Genomic DNA, 21,239 nt, shown 5'->3' on the forward strand with positions numbered 1-21,239 from the left:
ATATGTTGACCTGGGAGATCGTAAAAATCTCCACCCTTTACCCACCAGGCGCCGTCACTGTGATTCGAACCCGGGACCCTCAGATTGACAGTCCAACGCTTTAACCACTCGGCTATTGCGCCCATCTACAATTAAACAATTATTATTGTCTGTAGGGGCTTCCATAATTGGTGTCCTGTGTACGTGAAATCAGAACAGGCACTACTGAACACCTCTGAAGTGACACAGCAGCAGTGCAGGGTCTCCCTCTGGTTTGTGGCCTCCTGGCAACCTAACATCGATAGTTCCTTGAGGATTGCCGGCTCTGGGAATGGGTATGATTGTGTATATGGGACTTTGAATGAGTCATGTGGAGGATGAAGATCCCAGAAAAAAAAGAACAAAAAAAAAAAACAAAAAAAAAAAGGAAATATATGGGGGGAAAAGAGGAGGCTGGAGGCCCGAGGCCCCACAAAAAAATAACCGAAAAGTGGAGGAAAAAGAAAAAAAAGAAAAGAAATACATAGCAAAGAAAGAAGAGGTTGGAGACTCCACATAAAAAAAAAAGAGTGTGGTGTGGGAGTAATGCCACTGAAACAGTGCAGATGGTGGCCTAACAACAACAAAAAATTGAAAAAAAAATAATAAAAAATACAAAATCCACTTCAGCATGGTCTGACTATGTGCGTTTTCTAGGGGCATCTGGTACACACGCTGCAGTGACAGGAGCCGCATGTCCAGATCCAGGAAAACTTACGGTATGGTCCAGTCTGTCCCTCCCCCTGTCTGTCTGTCTGTCTGTCTTTATCACTCTCTGACTGTGTGCGTGTGTGTCTCTCTCTGTCCCCCTCTGTCTGTACAATTGATGTATTCTGATAAAGCAGCACCACATCGCACCCTTGCCTTTACAGAATCATACATACTCATAATACATTTATAAATTTTTCCACGTATTCCATTTTTCCATAAAATAGGCCAAAGTATACTTCTATTGACAGAATCAAAGGCTTTCTCAAAATCAATGAAAGCAACATATAATTTGTGATTTAAACAAAATTGTTTCTGTATGAAAGCCATTAACGTAAACATATGGTCCACAGTAGTGTAATTCCACTTAAATCCGGCTTGAAATTCTCCTGTAATATTGTGTTCCTCCACCCATTCCTGGAGTCTCCTATTTATTACAGCGCTATATAATTTGCTACATACGTTACACAGGGAAATTCCTCTATAATTATTGGTATTCTTAGTATCACCTTTTTTATACAATGGAAGAACAGTTGACTCAGTCCAACTTTCAGGATAGATACCTCTATCAAATAAATGATTGAAAAACTTAACCAGGAAGTCTATAACTAAATTAGATTAGACATCTGGGGTTAAACAGGGTGATATTTGTAGTCCAGTTTTGTTTTCTTTATTTGTTAATGAATTGACAGAGGAAGTAATTAAAAATGGAAGACACGGTGCAACATTCATAGGCGATGTTTTGGAAATTTTCATTCTTCTTTTAGCTGATGATATAGTATTAATATCAGAAACAGTAATAGGATTACAAAGTCAGTTGAATAGTCTACAACGAGCCGCTGCTGCTTTGCAACTAAAAGTGAATATGGGTAAAAGTAATATAATTGTATTTAGAAAGGGAGGTTATTTGTCTGTAAGAGAAAGATGGACCTATAACGGAACTATAATGCCCATTGTGAATGTATACAAATATTTAGGTATTTATTTTTCTACACGTTTGAGTTTTACATTTGCATGTAAAAACCTTGCAAGTAGAGCAAAAAAATGCATTGTTATATGTCATGAAGAAATTGTCATTAGTACAAAATGAATCTCTGAAATTATTCCTAAAAATATTTGATTCTCAGATCCAGCCTATGATACAGTACGGGGCAGAATTATGGGGTCTTGACTCTGCTGCTATACACTGTGAAAAAATTCATCTATATGCTTTGAAAAATTTTTAGGGGTCTCCCTTCAGACACCAAATGATCTCGTCTATGGTGAGACTGACAGATACCCAATATCGTTGCTCTCTACTGTTAAATGTATTAAGTACTGGCTCAAGTTAACACAAATGGATGAACACAGATTGCCATATAAAGCATACAAAATGTTGTTAGACTTAGATAATAAGGGTAGAAGAAATTGGGTTTCAAATGTTAGAAAGAAATTATATGAGTACGGTTTTGGTTTTGTATGGCTAAATCAAGGTGTTGAAGATATAAATGTTTTTATTCGTGTGTTCCGCAAAAGATTGGTTGATTGCAGATGGCAAAGTTGGAATTCTCATATCCAGGACAGTGACAGATTTAAGCTATACAGAATGATCAATAATTTGCATAATGTTCCAATTTATATGCGTATGCATATTGCTAGAGGTTTGAAGTATTTAATGACAAAATTTAGGTTCGGTGTCTCTGATATTTTTACTCATCAGTATCGTTATAGGCAGTCAAACATTTGTAATTTGTTATGCCCATTATGCAAAGAATCAACTGAAGATGAGGTCCATTTTGTGCTTAGTTGTCCAGCATTGAGAAATATTAGAGAACGATTAATTCCACTCAAATTTTATAGACAGCCTTGTTTATTTAAACTAATTTTGTTATTGTCGTCTACGAACGAAACTATTGTACAACATTTTGCTTTATATTTGCATAGAGCTTTTAAACAACGCAATGCTTATGTAACGTAATTTTTCTTTGTAGTAATATGCGACTTAATGTCAATTCCATGTGTACCCCCTTCTAAGGGGCTATTGCCTATATGAATAAAACATCTACATCTACATCTGTCTGTCTGTATCTTTATCTTTCTCTCTGTCTGTCTGTCTGTCTGTCTCTCTTTTATCTTCCTCTGCGTGTGGATCAAAGCTGAACATCTACTCTGGAACAAGCATGTGGAAATGAAGAGGAGAAGGGGATGGAAAGATGCGTTTAAAAATGACGGCAGTAAAAAAAAAAATTGATGGTTAAGCTTTTGTGTATGAACGTTGTCTCTGTTCCTGTAGCTGTATGCAACGGGCTACAACACAGGGTGTTGCAGGGTTTTTATTGTTGGTGGTGCTGTTGTTTGTTTCTTGGTGATAAACGGTATGCGATTCATGAATTGAATTTCCCAATCCCTGTAACTTTTTCTTTTAATGTGTGAATGGAAGTGTGTATGAAGCATAGAAAATTCGTATAACAAACTAAATAAACATTAATAGGCAAAGTTTTGAATAGTGATAACAGTAATGATAATAACAGATATGATACACAAATACAAAAAACGTCCGCAATTCTCCCAAAATATTTGAAAACATCAAGACATTCTGAACACACATATATGAAAAGAAGCCCCTAGTTCTCCAGAAATGTTTGAAAACATGATGACATTTGAACACACACACACACACACACACACACACACAAAGTCCCCATATCTAAATGTATGAAAGCATCAAAACATTTTAAACACACACACAGAGATGAAAAAGTCCTGTATCTCCCAAAATGTACGAAAACAGGACGTTTGAACACACACACACACACACACACACACACTCACACATGCAGAAGTCCCATATTCTGTGACACACACCACAAAAAAAAATGAGAGAGAGAAAAAAACCCAGAAAAACTCAAAAACCACAAACATTTTGTTTTTTTCCAGAGGTGATCGCCTTGGACACGGAGTACCACGACCCGGAGGAGATTCACCCAGTGACCCCCAAACTGGGCCCCACCACCTCCACCCCCCTGGCCCCCGCCACTCCCCCCGAGCCCCCGCCCCAGAGAGCCAACACCTTCATCGTCCACACAGATGAGGAGGTGGCTGCCATGGCTGCCTCCAGGCCACAGGTGGGTGGGTGTGGGTGGGGTGTGTGTGTGTGTGGGTGGGGGGGGGGTGTCTGTGTGTGTGGGTGTGTGTTGGTGTGTGTGGGTGTCAGTGTGTCTGGGTGGGTGTGGGTGTTTGTGGTTGTGGGTGGGTGTGTGTGTGGGTGTGTGTTGGTGTGTGTGGGGTGTTGGTGTGTGTGGCTGTTAGTGTGTGTGGGTATGGGAGTGGGGGGTGTGGGTGGGTGGGTGTGCGAGGGTGTGGATGTGGGGGGTGGGGGTGTGTGCGTGGGTGGGTGGGTGTGGGTGTGTGTGGATGTGGGTGTGAGGGGCGGGGGATGGGTGTTGGTGTGTGTGTGTGGGGGGGTGTGGGTGTTGGTGGTGGGCACTGGGTGGAGGAGGGATGGGGGTGAGGGTATGGGGAGGTCAGGGGTGGGGGTGCGGAGGAGGTGGGGGGGGGGGGTTGCCCGTGGGAGAATGGGGCAGTGGGGTGAGGGTTGGGTTGGTTGTGATAGGGGGCTGGGAATTGGTTGTTGTAGAGATGGGTGGAGTTGGTTGTGGTAGGGATGGGGGTGGGGCGTGGTAGAGATTGGGGGGAAGGTTATGGTAGAGATGGGTGTGGTAAAGATTGGAGGGGGGGGGGGGGTCAGTTGTGAAGGGGGGTGGGGGTGTAATGACAGGGGGGGGGAGGAGTAGACATGGGAGGGGGGTGTTTGTTGTGGTAGAAATGAGTATTGTGTGTGTGTGTGGCAGGGTGAGGGAGGGAGGAGTGGTCATGACAGGACGGGGACATGTGTGTGAGGGGTTGTAGTTGGGACCATAACCACACTGGATGGAGGATGGGGGTGTGGTTGTGGATGGGGTGAGGAGGTGGTTGAGGTGATGACTTTTACCTTGAGATAAACTGCTTCTGATGTTCAAAAAGAATTTTTTTTAAATAAAATACAATAGTAATAATGATAATAATGATGAGAATGATGATGATGTTTCAACAAAAAAAAAAAAGATGAAATATTGATAATCTTCTACTTCTTCGTTCATGGGCTGCAGCTCCCATGTTCACTTAGATGTACACAGGTGGGGTTTATGTGTATGACCGTTTTTGCCCCGTCATGTAGGCATCCATACTCCGTTATCAGGGGTAAATGATAATAAATGCCCAGAAAAATAGACAGTTTTCATCAGCTGCCTCTACCAGACCCTAGCCTGCAGCGCCTGCAAAATAAAATAGTAATGATAATAATAATGATAGTATTAATAATGAAAATAAAAGGAAGAATAGTGATAGTAATAATAAATGCCTAAATAAAGTAAATAAATAAATAGATAGATGAATGAATAAACAAATAAACTGATTTCATCAGGCGCCTCTGACAGACCCAGGCCTGCTGCGTCTGCAAAATAAAGTAGTAATAATAATAATGATGAAAATAATAGTATGAAGAAGAAGAAGAAGAAATGTCTAGATGAATAAATAGATAAATCACTAAATAAAGTGTTTTCATCAGGTGCCTCTACCAGACCCGGGCCTGCAGCGCCTGCCAAATAAAATAGTAATGACAATAATAATATTAATAATGAAAAGAAGAAGAAGAATGATAGTAATGACAAATGCTTGATAAATAAATGAATAAATAAATCACTAAATAAACTTTTTTCATCAGGCGCCTCTACCAGACACTGGCCTGCAGCTCCTGCAAAATATAATAGTAATAATGATAATGATGACAATACTAATGATAAGAAGAAGAAGAAGAATGATAGTAATACTAAATGCCCAGATAAGTAAATAAAAAATAAATAAATAAATAAAAATAAATGAACAAATAAACTGTTTTCATCGGGCGCCTCTACCAGACCCTGGCCTGCAACTGCTGCAAAATATAATAGTAATAATGATAATGATGACAGTATTAATGATAAGAAGAAGAAGAAGAACGATATTAATATTAAATGCCCAGATAAGTAAATAAATAAATGGATAGATAAATAAACAAATAAACTGTTTTCATCAGGCGCCTCTACCAGACCCGGGAGTACAGCGCCTGCACTCGGAGGGCGTGGCCGGAGCGGAATCGACCAATGGGAGGAGCGCCGGCTCCCCACCCCCTCCCATCCCCAACAAGAGATCGCGGCCTATGATGGGGCAGTCCAGCCTGGCCCAGAGACAGGTGAGCAGGGAGGGGGTGGGGGGTGGGGAGAGTCAGGCAGGTGTGTGTGGTCTGGATGCCAGTCATTCAGATAGATGGGCCAGGGGGGGGGAGTCAGGTAGGTGTGTGATCTGTGGTCTGGATGTTAGTCATTCAGATAGGTGGGCCAGGGGGGAGTCAGGCAGGTGTGTGTGGTCTGGATGTTAGTCATTCAGATAGGTGGGCCAGGGGGGAGTCAGGCAGGTGTGTGATCTGTGGTCTGGATGCTAGTCATTCAGATAGGTGGGCCAGGGGGGAGTCAGGTAGGTGTGTGATCTGTGGTCTGGATGCTAGTCATTCAGATAGATTGGCCAGGGGAAGTCAGGTAGGTGTGTGATCTGTGGTCTGGATGCTAGTCATTCAGATAGGTGGGCCAGGGGGGAGTCAGGCAGGTGTGTGTGATCTGTGGTCTGGATGCTAGTCATTCAGATACGTGGGCCAGGGGGAATCAGGCAAGTGTGTGATCTGTGGTCTGGATGCTAGTCATTCAGATAGGTGGGCCATGGGGGAGTCAGGCAGGTGTGTGATCTGTGGTCTGGATGCTAGTCATTCAGATAGATGGGCCTGGGGGTAGTCATGCAGGCGTGTGTGTGATCTGTGGTCTGGATGCTAGTCATTCAGATAGATGGGCCAGGGGGGAGTCAGGTAGGTGGGTGTGATCTGTGGTCTGGATGCTAGTCATTCAGATAGGTGGGCCAGGGGGGAATCAGGTAGGTGTGTGGTCTGTGGTCTGGATGCCAGTCATTCAGATAGGTGGACCAGGGGGGAGTCAGGTAGGTGTGTGTGGTCTGGATGCCAGTCATTCAGATAGGTGGGCCAGGGGGAGTCAGGCAGGTGTGTGATCTGTGGTCTGGATGCCAGTCATTCAGATAGATGGGCCAGGGGGGAGTCAGGCAGGTGTGTGATCTGTGGTCTGGATGCCAATCATTCAGATAGATGGGCCAGGGGGGAGTCAGGTAGGTGTGTGATCTGTGGTCTGGATGCCAGTCATTCAGATAGATGGGCCAGGGGGGAGTCAGGCAGGTGTGTGTGGTCTGGATGCCAGTCATTAATACAGGTGGGCCAGGGGGCAGTCAGGTAGGTGTGTGATCTGTGGTCTGGATGCCAGTCATTCAGATAGATGGGCCAGGGGGGAGTCAGGTAGGTGTGTGATCTGTGGTCTGGATGCCAGTCATTCAGATAGGTGGGCCAGGGGGGAGTCAGGCAGGTGTGTGTGGTCTGGATGCCAGTCATTCAGATAGATGGGCCAGGGGGTAGTCATGCAGGCGTGTGTGTGATCTGTGGTCTGGATGCCAGTCATTCAGATAGATGGGCCAGGGGGAAGTCAGGTAGGTGTGTGATCTGTGGTCTGGATGCCAGTCATTCAGATAGATGGGCCAGGGGGAGTCAGGTAGGTGGGTGTGATCTGTGGTCTGGATGCCAGTCATTCAGATAGATGGGCCAGGGGGGAGTCAGGTAGGTGGGTGTGATCTGTGGTCTGGATGTTAGTCATTCAGATAGGTGGGCCAGGGGGGAGTCAGGCAGGTGTGTGTGGTCTGGATGCCAGTCATTCAGATAGGTGGGCCAGGGGGGAGTCAGGCAGGTGTGTGTGGTCTGGATGCCAGTCATTCAGATAGGTGGGCCAGGAGGGAGTCAGGTAGGTGTGTGTGATCTGTGGTCTGGACGCTGGTCATTCAGATATGGGATGGTTAAACCCAGGCCTCCTGTGTGTGTGTAGCATGCAGTTTGTTGCACACACGTAAAAGAGTGTGCGGTAAGAAGAGAGTTGTCTTCCCTTGGGAAAATTTTGTTGTAATGTATCTTTGATACATGTGCATGTGTGTGTGTGTGTGACTATAATCATGCGCACACGCTCTCGCGCGCACACACACACACACACACACTCAAGCACGCACGCACACACGCGCACTCCAACCATATCATCGTGAGTATGTAACTGAATAAAGTTCTAACCGGTCAGGACAGCAGGACTGCTGTTCTGATGGTATCCAGACACAACTATCATACACATCCATCCATTTCATAACGAGAATGTTGTCCTCTGGCAAAATTATGTGAAAAGAAATCCACTCTGATAGGTACACAAATATATAAGCATGCACTCAAGGCCTGGCTGTTATGCTGCTGTCAGGCATCTGCCTTGCAGATGTGGTGTAGCGTAAAAGGATTTGTCTGAATGCTGTAACACCTCCTTGAGAAACTGAAACTCTTCCGCCAGGTGATCCCTGTGACGGTGTCGGTGGGCTCCACGTCACCCACAGAACACCAGGGGGCGACAGCATCAGCCTCCCCTCCCGCACTGCCCATGGCCAGAGATGCTGGACCCCGAGATTCTCCTCCCCCCGTCCCCCGCAAACTGAAACCTTCCCCTCCTGCAGTAAGTGGGTGTGTGGGTGGGTAAAGGTGTGAGTGTGTGTTGGGGAGGTGGTTGGGGATTGAAATGTGTGGAGGGGGTTGGGGGTAGGTGGGTGAGTGTTGGTGTGTGTGTTGTGCTGCACTGTTGTGTGGTTTGGTGTGTTGTATTGGGTGTGTGTTTGTGGTGTGTTGTAGTGTGTGTGTGTGTGTGTGTGTTTCTATGTGTGTGTGTATGCTCTTGAGCAGGCCTGCCAACTCCTGTGTTTTATTAATTTTGATCATAGCTTGTTCCCGTGAGCTTCAGAGCGCAACATTTCTTGTGACAGAAAGAACATTCATGATGGATTACCTTATCATTTTTTTTAATTGCATGCCAGTTTGAAAATGAAAGGTTTCAATTTCAGTAGAATAAAGTTGTTGAGCAGTCATTTAAGCAAAAGTGTTTATATTCGTTTCTTTTTTGTTTTGTTCATATCCTCATCAAATGATTCCTGAAACCTTGTTTTTTTGGGGTTTTTTTTTTTTTACAGGCAAAGGCAGACACACCGCCGAGAATGTATGAGGATTTGTCGCGGCCGAAGTCAGTAGAAGAGTGGTTAAAGACTCTGGGACTGTTGGAATACTTGCCGGTTTTTCTACGCAAGGGCTGCGACTCCATGGGTTCGGTTCTCAACCTGACAGCAGCACAGGTGATGAGCATGGGGATCCGTCAGCCTGACCACCGCACCCGTCTTCTCCAGAGCGTTCACGAACTGGCCAAGCTGTCAGAGTATCAGAACAATTGAGAGCGAAGGCTGGACGTCATTCCGCTGTCTTGTGCATCATGACATGTGAGGGCATGGCATTGTTCGACGTCATTCCAGGCTCTCCGTGCAGTGTGGACCTTGAAGCATTTGGATTTCGTGAGAGCTGAACGACGCTTCGTTTTTCTTTCAAACTTGTGTTCATATATGTGTGTGTGACAAGGTCTCACTCATCTTCAGAGGGGAGCTGCTCATGTCTTTGTCTTTTTTCTTCTTTTTTTTTTTTTTTTTGTGTGTGTGTCTTTCAGTATCTTTTCCATATTTATCTTGGCATTGTTGGAGTGAATGACCAGATCTCCTTCCACAAAAAGTGTTGTTGTGTTTGTACTTGTTGTAAGTTAGACTTGGTTTGGTAAGAGAAATCCATTGCCCCATTTTTTTTTCTTAAGAATGCTTCATTTTCAGTTGAAGTTTGATGTTTAAAGATTCTGTTTTACAGGTCATGTATGATGAATGAATTACTGATACACACTTAATTAGCCAATAACTGCTTCAAAGGCAAATTTGTTTTAATAAACAGAGATACTCACACCGACCTATTCATGAACACACTGGTTTTTGGTGTGTGCGTGTTGAAACGGTCCAAAATTATGGAGGAAGCATGCAAGGCACTTAGGGGAACAAGACTTCAGGGCAAAGCAGGTTTGTATCTGAGTCAGTGATTGGTCGATCAAGTTTGCATTTGAATCAACAATTGGTCAGAAAACCGTGTGAACAATAAAGCAGGTTTTATATCTGAGTCAGTGATTGGTCGATCAAGTTTGCATTTGAAGTTGATCAGAAAAGCATCTGGTTAGTAAAGCGGGTTTTTATGTGAGTCAGTGACTGGTCGATCAAGTTTGCATTTGAATCAAGAGTTGGTCAGAAAAGTGTGTGGTTAGTCAAGCAGGTTTTTATCTGAGTCAGGGATTGGTCGATCAAGTTTGCGGTTGTATCAACAGTTGGTCATAAGACCATGTGAACAGCCAAGCAGGCTTTTATGTGAGTCAGTAATTGGTCGATCAAGTGTGTTTTTGAATCAAGAGTTGGCCAGAAAAGTGTGTGGTTAGTCAAGCAGGTTTTTATCTGAGTCAGTGATTAGTCAATAAAGTTTGCATTTGAATGAAGAGGTGGTCAGAAAAGTGTGTGATTAGTCGAGCAGTTTTTTTTTTTTTTTATCTGGGTCAGTAATTGGTTGATTAAGTTTGCATTTGAATCAAGAATTGGTCAGAAAAATGTCTGATAAATCAAACAGGCTTTTATGTAAGTCAGTGATTGGTCGACCAAGTTTTCATTTGGTCAGAAAAGCATGTAACTGATCAAGCAGGTTTGCATTTAAATCGGCGCTTGGTCAGAAAAACATGTATTTAGGCCCTTGACTGCTGTAGACAGTGCGCTCATCAACACTGCACTGTTGCTGCTTTGTGACAAAGCATGTGTGTAGTGTATTACATTTTCAGTATTCTTGGATCCACCGTAAGCAGGTCTTATAACAACAGTTAAGTGGTTTTTTTTAATGGCTTGTCCAGATTTTTATTGCATAAATGGCATTCCCCAACCCCCACCCCCACCACCCAGAAAAGAAAAGAAAAACAACATAAATTTGGTCTGTGTTGTTTTTTTTTTTTAGTTCGGGTACTGTCATACATATCGTGAATGATTTATTCAAGAAATGGCCAGGGTCAGACAATCTTGTGCATTGCATTACAGAGTGGTTCTTGTGAAATGTGATAGATGTGACCTGCTTTGCGTGGCAATATGGAAAAGGTAAGATACGATTCAGCAACCGAAAATAAGAATATATTCCCAACTCCACAAAATTAATTTCCAGCAAGAGAAATTAAGACTGTTCCCAACTTCACAAAAATAAATTCCAGCAAGAGAAATTAAGACTGTTCCCAACTCCACAAAAATAAATTCCAGCAAGAGAAATTAAGACTGATCCCAACTCCACAAAAATGAATTCCAGCAAGAGAAATTAAGACTGATCCCAATTCCACAAAAAATAAATTCCAGTGAGAGAAATTAAGACTGCGTTCTCAGCTCTAGCAGTTACTAGAGAAAGAAGAAGAAAGCTAGACTTTTGCAGAGTCTCTTATAGTAATCATCAATAAATCCAGTCAGTGGCAGCATGGACATGGTATCCTCAGCTAGTAAGAGCTATTCATTTCTGTAGGTTTTCCTGGCCAGTTCTTGAAAAATAAGATAAAATAATCAAATCCCACATTCATTTCTTGATTGCAGAGCACCACAGCACTTTCCCTCATGCTTTGTCAAGCATTCTCTCTCCATTCCACTTGGTGTTTGTGTAGGTGTGTAGGTGGGTTTTGTAGATTATTATTATTATTATATGAGAATCTTCATGTGTTGGGACTCTTTCTCTGCACCTGGCAGCCAAGAACAGTAAACCATCCCTGGACAAAACGATTTTCTCTTGTCTTGGTTGTAGCTGACCATTGAACTGCTGTCCGTGCAGCTAATATTTCAGTTTTGTTGTGCCCCACTAGTTTTTATTGGACTTCTCTTTTTTTACATTTTCACATAACCACTTTCACTTTCACTTCTTAATGTTTGGTTGTTGTTGTTTTTTTATCAGGCTGCAAATACTATTTGATGGAGTTGGTATATGGTGAGAATTACATTAACAGACACTGCAGAAGGTAAGTTTCTTCAAATTTGAGTCATCTTGCTGCCGGAATAAATGTTATATTTGGTGTTATTGGGGCATAAAGACAGGTTTATGTGCAGGGCTACCATTGAGACAAGAACTGAATAAGTCATAGATTGGTGAGATAGGAAGAGAGAGAGAGAGAGAGAGAATGTCTGTGTGTATGCATGTGTTAACTTGCTAAAATATGTAAACTTGGCATTAAATTTTTGTGCATACAAAGACATTTGAACATGACAATAAGTAAGTGTGTGTGTGTTGGTGCATGTATGCCAAGCTACTTAAGTATATATGATTTTTTTTTTCATATATATACACTCACATATGCATGAAACCACACACATGGCCTAATCCAGTGTTCAGTTATTGACATACGGTTCTGGACTCCAGGGCCATTCAGTTAGAGCATCTCTAGAGAGGTATATGCCACAAGTGTCCCTATCATTTGAACAACATCTTGTTGAACATAATGGTTCATGCCTGTGGCTTTAACACAGTTTCAAACTGTTTTGTATAATTGACTTTTGTGTTGGAAACACTTTTCCCAGTTTGATCTGCATGCTGGTTTTGTGACGTGTTTCTTGGGGGCTGAGGCTCCTGGCTTTTATATGACTAATTAATGTTAACTCCTGTGCCCCCCTCACTCCTCACCCCCACCCCCCACCCCCACCCCTCTCCCTCCAGTTCCATTACTTCTCCACCCAAAGGAGCTACTTTTGGCATGTATATTTTTTGGTGAATTTCGTGTTCTGTACATCATGTTTGTTCGTACAACAGCCCCATAGATTTACACATTTCTCACAGTGTTCACAAACGGGGATATCTTCCTGTTGATCATGTAGTTGTCAGTCATTGTTGAAAAATGGTTTTTGACATATTTCATCACCAGGGTAAAGGAAGTGAGAGAGAGTGAGAGTGGTTTTCTGTGTATATATGTTGCAATATCAGTTTAAAGATACCATTCCAAAAAGACATTGCTGGTGTGTGTATAAATGGAGAAATCACTGTGCTCATTAAGTCATTTGGAAAATGTCGAAGAACCAGTGATAAAGTAAACTTTCAAATGTCCTTCCATTTCCATTACTTTGTGAACTTTACATTGTAGTGTTCAACAGTATTTTTGTGTGTCCATTTACATGTTGTCAAATGTCCACAGTTGTGGGGTAATGTGTGTGTACGTTAACTGCTTGCAGATCAACAATTTATCTCCAATAGTCTTTGGGTTGAGTGTTGTTTTTTATGTTTCTCATGAACATATGTCAGATGCTTGATGCACATTGTACAAACCTTGAACACTCCTGTGACTGAAAGAGCAAGCAGAATTGCAAACATGTACTTTGACAAACTGTTTGACAGTGTCTTGATTGAAAATGAGAAACTGAGATTAAACTGCTGCTTGATTCTTGCAAACACACACATACCACAACACACACACACACACACACACACACACACACACAACAACAACAACAACAACAACAACACAACACAACACAACACAACACAACACAACACAACACAACAAACCACACACACACACACACACACACACACACACACACACACACACACACGGTCTGATACAAAATCATGAATGCAGATACAAACACCCTCAGTCATTACTGAGTGCAGTTTAGGGAGACAGAATCATGTTCATAGATGATTGAATGGAGATGTATGTGTAGGATTTTTATTTTTATGTACGTTCAGATTGAAAACATGTACTCGTATTGCATACCAGAAATAATATTTTACTGCATATGTCCATTCCATGTGGCAGTTTGGGTGAGTTCATTCCAGTGCACCCTATACTGGGGAAAAAAAGTTGTTCCTAATTGTAATCCTACCAGTGTATAGTGTGACATTATCAGATTAGCAGTATGGTAAACAGTAAGGTTTACTGTGTGGGGAAATATTGTAAGTGAACTATGGTTTTTGTTGTCTGCTTTCCATCCTGTGTTTAACAAATCTGACACCAGATCAAACTTACTGGCCTCTGGACATTGTGTGTGTGTGTGTGTGTGTGTGTGTGTGTGTGTGTGTGTGTATGTGAAAGATAGAAGAGGTGGAAAGAGAGAATGTTTGAGCGAGAGAGAGACAGACAGACAGAGACACAGAGAGAGATGAAGAGAGAGAGAGCACATGGGCATGAGAGGAGGTTAGTGGATGTTCACACACACTTATATTCATTTATGTAAGATTATTGCATTGTTATACTTTCCCCACTCTCATAAACCTGACAACCTGACATAGTATATCTTTGGCTGTATCAAAACTGCACATAAACTAATTGTGGGCTTGTGTACATTAACTAGGTTTGGGCATTTTCGTGTTTTTTGTTTGAACTTTGATTGGTTTTTACCACAGCTGGACGTCACAAGCTGAATGTGGCAGACAAATTCTTCTCTCTCATTCTGGTCACAGTTCTTTTAGTTCCTGTTACCCAATGGACTGGGTGGGTGGGTGGGGGAGAGAAGTGGGGTCATGGGAGGGGAGGAGGAGGATGGTGCGAAGGAATGGGATGGTTTTAAAGAATTAACCCCTTGACCTCTATACCCTAGTGAAATAAGATCAGTGTTGAATAACAACACCAAAAAAAAAAAAAAAAGAAAGAAAGAAAAAGTGCATTTTCTTCTTTTGTGCACTTTTAAGTGATGTGTTTCATTTTGCTGCAGAATGACACCCTGGTTTGTAAACCGAATCTTATCTCAACAAAATGATAAAACGCCACAGATAAGTATGCTCGTCAGGAGCAGTCAAAGGATTTGAAAAATAAGATAAAGAAAGAAAGATAGAAAAGAAAAACAGCTGGAAATGAACTTACATTCCATACAAGTATTGATATTTGTAACTTACTACAGTGTTGAATCTGTTTTTCTTTTCCTCTTTTCCTTTTTCTATCTTTTAAGAAAATGTTTTGAACATGATGATCAATCTTCCAAGATTTGTAACTTATTACGGTACACAAGTTTTCATGAATGTTGCACAGTTAGTGTCACCATTCACATTCTCGATCTTTTCTCCACCACCTTATCTGAACTGATTCCTGTCATCCACTAAATTCAGAATGAACAGTATCCCCACTTTCGAGATATTCTGTCCAAGAAATGTCATCTTTTCTATCAAGATGGCTGCCATCAAAAGAGGGCGCTAGTCAGGGATGCAAAGGGGAGGTAACCTACTTCGGGAGGTTATCTATCTGCTATAGCTACTTTCGTTTTCTACGCATATGTGGGTAGTAGTTTGCACAGGACAGGAATCAGACCCCTGCCAGAGTTTGCACTAGTGGGTCACGGTAAGTATGTTACTTAAGTGTAATTTTAGGAAGATAATTTCTTTTTTCTGTCGCAGTGTTTGTTTCAGGTTTTTTCCTGTTCTCTCCGTCGTCTCTTCCTATCTTATTTTCTGCCATGCTGGTCCATTCACATGCTTTTTTTTTTTTTTTACTCCTTGAAAGTCTTGAATATTTTTTTGTCCATTTGGGCACTTGTACGTGAAAGTACAGCTACTGCTACTACTACTACCACTATGACTACTGCTATTGTCAGTTAACAAAGCTGCAAAAGAGCTATGCACCTTGTGTTTATTTTTCAGGTGGGGGGTGGGGGAGTGTAGTCCTGTTTTTTTTTTTTGTTTTGTTTTTTCTTTGTTTTTTTCTATTCTTCCTGAAATGTTGCTGAATTGTTGTGTGTGTGTGTTTTTGTTTGTTTGTTGTTGTTTTTTTGGTTACAGCCTTCAGCTTTAGCTCATTGTTGTGGTGTCAAAGTTTGTCTCAACAAAACAGTTTTCACATTCCTGCATAAACATAAACCTGCAAGGAAAGGGAGCTGACTTCGACAGTATTTCTGTATGTGTTCACACGCATTCTTGGAGGAAAAACAGTGTATTGTCTGTGTGTTGTTTTTTGTTTTTGTTTTTTGTCCACATCATTATGGTTTGGAAGCCTCTTCAGCGTTGAATGGGTTAATCCATCTGCCATCTGTAACTTTGATCATTGAATGTTTGCAAGAGGAGAGAAGAAGACCGATTGTGTTGTGCATGCTGTGTTATTTTTTTTAATGCTTTGTGATATATATACATATATTGCCTCATTGGTCTTATTAGATGCTCTTTTTTTTTTCTTTTTTCTTTTTTTCTTCTTCTTTTTTGTCTCTGGGAATTTCTGTTTTGTTTGGATTTGATCTTGTTTGCTTTGTTTGGTTGGTGGCTTGCTTGAATGTTTTGATTTGTGGAATTGGTTCTTCAGTCGGTCCTTTAAGTTGCTGTATGACAGCCATGTGAAAACAGTTGCAGAGGTAGGCTGTGTGTGTGTGTGTGTGTGTGTGTGTGTGTGTGTGAATCTGTGTGTGTGTGTGTGTGTGAATCTGTGTGTGTGTGTGTGTGAATCTGTGTGTGTGTGTGTGTGTGTGTGTGTGAATCTGTGTGTGTGTGTGTGTGAACATGAATTTGTGTGTGTGGTTTTTTTATGTGTGGGAGTGAGTGCAGTATGTGTGCGTGTGTGTGTGTGTGTGTGTGTGTGTGTGTGTGTGTGTGTGTGAACATTTATTTGTGCATATGTTATTTGAATGTGTGAGAGTGAGTGCAGCATGTGTGTGTGTGCGTGTGTGTGTGAACATTTATTTGTGCGTATGTTATTTGAATGTGTGAGAGTGTGTGCAGCATGTGTGTGTGTGTGTGTGTGTGTGTGAGTGCATGTGTGTGTGTGTGTGCGCGTGTGCGTGCATGTGTGTGTGTGTGTGTGTAGTGAGTGCATGTGTGTGTGTGTGTATATGTGAATGTGTGTATAGGTGTGTGTATGAATGTAGCTCCCTCAGATCCTGTCCATCACACTGCTGTACATTACAGGGTTTAACCTTGAAGACCAACCACCTTTCTGGCGCAGCTAGGTAAACCTGGCTGTCAAATACTTAGCTGGTGAGACAGCTTTGCAATGAGCCAGCTCTTCCAAAGAAAATAAAATGTGAATGAGGCTGAGAGTTTTAAGCATTAGTATGGTCAACAGCGGCAACATCTTTCATTCTTTTTTTTTTTATGCGCATCTGAAGTTGAGATGAAGTGGAGATTGTGTTGTTGTTGTTTTTTTTTTGGTCTGTTTTGTTTTTGGTTTGTTTTTTGTATTTGTGTATATTTTGTTGTTTTATCTTTGTTATTTTATTATTGTTTTTGCCCCTTTTAATCAACCCAGATGAAGCTGGTGTTGAGGTATGTTTTTCAGCACTGGCTTTAAGTTTCCGTGCCTCATTTCAAGGTGCTCTAGAATTTAGATAATTTGCTGTCCAAATTACAGTCCTTGTTTACTGTTTAACATTTTCAAAGCAAAAAAAAAACCAACAAACAAACAAAAAACAAAACAAAACACACACACACACACACACACACACACACACACACACACACACACACACACACACACACACAAACCACAGAGGGTCACTTTGATAGAAAAGCAAACACACTTGCAGACAGAAAAAAAAGAAAAAAAAAAGGACCATCCAGACCATGGACAATCACTGAACAAGGATGGTATTGGTTTGATCACAATTAATGCATTCAGTGTGTGTGTGTAGGGGTGGGGGTGGGGTTGTTGTTATTGTTGTTTGGGGTGTTTTGTTGTTTTTTGTTTTATTTTGCCCTGACTGGCTCATAGCCAAAGTTGAACTACCCTCAATTACGCCATTGAGTGGCGGCCTTGTAGACAGTGTGTTTAACTCTTTCTTTGCCAAGTTTCTGTGTGAAAAACGCTCCCCATCACCAAATATTTTAGACTCAACGCTTTCAGTCACATGATTCAGTTCATGTTGAAACAACACAGTGGACTTATTCACTTCAAATTCTGTCAGGGGACGAAGGTTTGTCACCATTCTATTGTGCAGCTTAAGTTTGCTGTAGCGGTCAGGCTTTGTTACAGCATGAAAAATGGTCCTTTTAACATGATCCCTCGAAGTCAACAAAAGTCACCAATGGCAATGAAAGAGCAAAGCAGGGACCCAGATTCAAGTTACACTTTACATTCATGAAAGGCTTCTGTCCACAGTTGAGTGGGCGATGGCTCACATAGGATTCATATTTTATTATATTACTGTTTGTCACAGCAGATTTCAGCAGAGTCAAATTTGGGTTGCTCTCCCTGGGGTGGGGCGTTAAACCACACAGTGTAGTGACACCTTTTTTTTCTTTCTTTTTTCTGTCTGCAAGTATACTTTTTTTTCTATCAAAGTGGATTTTCCTACTTTTTTTTTCAGGGAATACCCTTTTTTCTTTTTTTTTTTGCCATGGATTCCATGTATGTGCGCTAAATGCATGCTGCACAAAGGATCAAGGTCCAGTGGAGGGGGGTAGTAAAAATCCTGGTCTGCACATGAGACCTGAACCTGTGGACACTCTCTTACTTCACACACATTATCTCCAGTCCACCAGCCAACATGATCAAGGGTTAACCACTTCATAGACGCATCTTTGAGAGTGTTGCTTAGGGTTCCTGACCAACGCTATGGTCCTAATCCAGAATAGATCTGTCTCATTGCCATCCTTCTTCGTCAGTCATTTAAAAAAAAAAAAATGTGCATTTCACCTGAGGAAATAAAAGAATGGAGCTTGTGACAAACAAAAATATTCTGAGGTTCTATCCAAAAAAAAAGTGGCTCATCTGTATTGGCAGAATAAAAAATATAATTATTTGTGCTTCCACTTGTAATGGTTGTAGTAGCAACAGTGTTCTTTTTTTATGTTCACTGAATTTCTACCAATACCATGCAAGCTCAAAGAAGTATCAAATCCCAAAGTGATTGAGAACAGTAAAGACTAGTTTCTCCAAATCCATCAGTTCAAAAGTCCATGAAAAAGAAATTATTATACTTAGACTGTTATTCTCAGCCAAACTTGCTTTACAACTGTTTGTACATTTACTCTTGATTTTGAGATGTTTGTGTTATGTTTTATTGGTTTTGAGATTGCTGTTTGAAGTGTTTGTGCTCTGATAGGAGAGAAACTTTTAAGCTGAATGTCCAATGGCGATGACTTTGATGGGTTTTCTTCTGTGTTAACTCAGTCAGTACGGCCAGTCCTCTCTTCTCCTCAACACAGACCCCTCAGATGTCCAGTGGGTGTCTGAATGACCCAACCTTTAGCTTCCGTCATCAGAATTGTGGTTTTCTTTGTCAACATTTACATCTTCAGTATGAGAGCCTTCCGCTTGCAATATTTTGATGATGGTAATTGGGGTGAAACGCTGTTAACGCCGTCTCTTTCGCCGTTCGTATGGAGAGAGTTAAATGTTTTTGTTTCCTAAGATTTTGTCAGTGAAACAAAGTACGACAAATTGTAGGTAATATTTTTAACCTTTAGAAGTCCAGTAAGCTGCAGCAGCTACAGCAACTCTGCGTGCTGAATGTACATACACCAGAATGATGTGAATCGTCAAACTTATTTCTGCTCCTTATTTTTTCTGTTACTTTATATACTGCTACAGCTTGTGACAAATATCGTAATCATTTCTTTAGGACTGTAATTCATTTTTCTGTTGCTTTTCTTACTTCTGTTGTGCATCCTTGCCAGCTTCTAAGTGTAAATGGGATTTTAAAAAACAACATTAATAAAAATAAAAAAAAACTTTAAATCTTTGTAGTTGCCTGTTAAGGATTACAGTAGTAAATTAATTGTAGCCAGATTTTTTATATCTGGAAATTGCTATGTTAGTGTTGTTTGTCAGTTACAGGTTTACAGTAGGAAGTAATTATTGCAAGATTTTTTTTTTTTTTTTTTTTTTAATCTTGAAGTTTGTGTGTTAGTGCTTGTTGTCAGTTACAGTTTTGGAGTAGTAAGTAATTGTTGCTAGTTTGTTTTTTGGTGTGTGTTTTTTTATCTTGAAGTTGGTGTATTCGTGCTGGTTGTCAGTTACAGGTTTACAGTAGTAAGTAATTGTTGAAAGATTTTTTTTTAATTTGTTGAAAGAATTTTGTTTTAATTGTTGAAAGAATTTTTTTTTTTTTTTATCTTGAAGTTGGTGTGTCCTGTGAAGACTAAATCACGCATACATAGAAAAAATGTTCAGTTGATTTATTTGTTGTTGTGTTTAATTTCTTTCTTTTTTTTTCTTTTCTTTTCTTTTTTTAATTTTTTTTTTAATAACAGATTGGATAGTGATTATATTGGCCAACCTTATATGTATAGATATAAATTTGTAACTACTGAAGTGTTTGTGTGTGTGTCTTCTTTTGACTGCTACTTTACGCTGTGCTTTTGATGAAAATGAATATTTTCCAAGTTTTGTTTTGTTTTTCTAAATTGTTGTGGCACTGCATGTGTTTGGGCTGATATACTTACGTGATTTTTTGCTGCTCAGTTTTAAGATTTGTTGATTGTTTGCCAAGAACAATGCATGCTTTTCTGACAAAACCTTTTTGTTGTTGTTGTTGCTTTTACTGTGTTTTATGAGCAAGCAAAACCACACATTGTTCTCGTTCCTTTCATCTCTTTTGTTATGTGTGTGTGTGTGTGTTACTAGTACATATTTATTATTTTTCAATGCATAATTTAATGACACCTTGATATACAAGCATATAATTATGTGTTGTATAATGTGTCTGGTGTTTTAAAATGAAGGAAAAAAGAAATACTGAATGAATAAATACGGAAAGTTGGAAAAAGCATATATTTGACGCAGCATGCAAAAACTCAGCTGAGGTCGCAGCCAGCTATTCTTAACTATGCACAAAAACACTGCATTCGGGTCAAAATAATGAAAATAAAGATTTTTACAAATTTGGCATCTTTGAAGTCTTAACTTCGCTGTCAATAAATACTTTAGCATAAAACTGGCTGAAACTGTAGTATTTCAGTGATTTCAGATACATGCCCTGTTGGTACTTCTGCACACATTCGTCACTTAAATAGCCATGTTCAATGCATTTGAGTCCAGCCTTTTCAGAAATTACGTCAGGCAATGATGTGGCAGTACACTTAATGACTGCAGTTAGTAAAAGTTATTTTGATCTGCGATCTTAAGCCGAAGTTCAAACGATTCATCAGCATTACGGGAAATATTTTTTGTTCAAACACAAATGCGGCCTTTGTCTCCCATGTAAACTTCTTCTTCTTCTTCTGTGTTCGTGGGCTTCAACTCCCACGTTCACTCGTATATACACGAGTGGGCTTTTACGTGTATGACCGTTTTTTTACCCCGCCATGTAGGCAGCCATACTCCGTTTTCGGGGGTGTGCATGCTGGGTATATTCTTGTTTCCATAACCCACCGAACGCTGACATGGATTACAGGATCTTTAATGTGCGTATTTGATCTTATGCTTGCGCATACACACGAAGGGGGTTCAGGCACTGGCAGGTCTGCACATATGTTGACCTGGGAGATCGTAAAATTCTCCACCCTTTACCCACCAGGCGCCGTCACCGTGATTCGAACCCGAGACCCTCAGATCGAAAGTCCA

At 40.9% G+C, this 21,239-nt stretch overlaps 1 protein-coding gene across 1 annotated transcript in view; it reads left to right on the plus strand.

The window, feature by feature from the left end:
- The window catches only part of LOC143289091 (phosphatidylinositol 3,4,5-trisphosphate 5-phosphatase 2-like), a 65,656-nt gene extending 52,405 nt beyond the window's left edge, over positions 1–13,251 (plus strand). The window contains exons 25-29 of the mRNA XM_076597939.1: positions 676–737; positions 3,643–3,830; positions 5,819–5,974; positions 8,211–8,369; positions 8,878–13,251. Coding sequence (XP_076454054.1) covers positions 676–737; positions 3,643–3,830; positions 5,819–5,974; positions 8,211–8,369; positions 8,878–9,132 — 820 coding nt within the window. The 3' untranslated portion in view covers positions 9,133–13,251. The remainder of the gene's footprint in view (positions 1–675; positions 738–3,642; positions 3,831–5,818; positions 5,975–8,210; positions 8,370–8,877) is intronic.
- Positions 13,252–21,239: the final 7,988 nt, after the last annotated feature.

This window comes from Babylonia areolata, chromosome 13, assembly GCF_041734735.1.
Source record: "Babylonia areolata isolate BAREFJ2019XMU chromosome 13, ASM4173473v1, whole genome shotgun sequence".
Classification (NCBI taxonomy): Eukaryota; Metazoa; Mollusca; class Gastropoda; order Neogastropoda; family Buccinidae; genus Babylonia; species Babylonia areolata.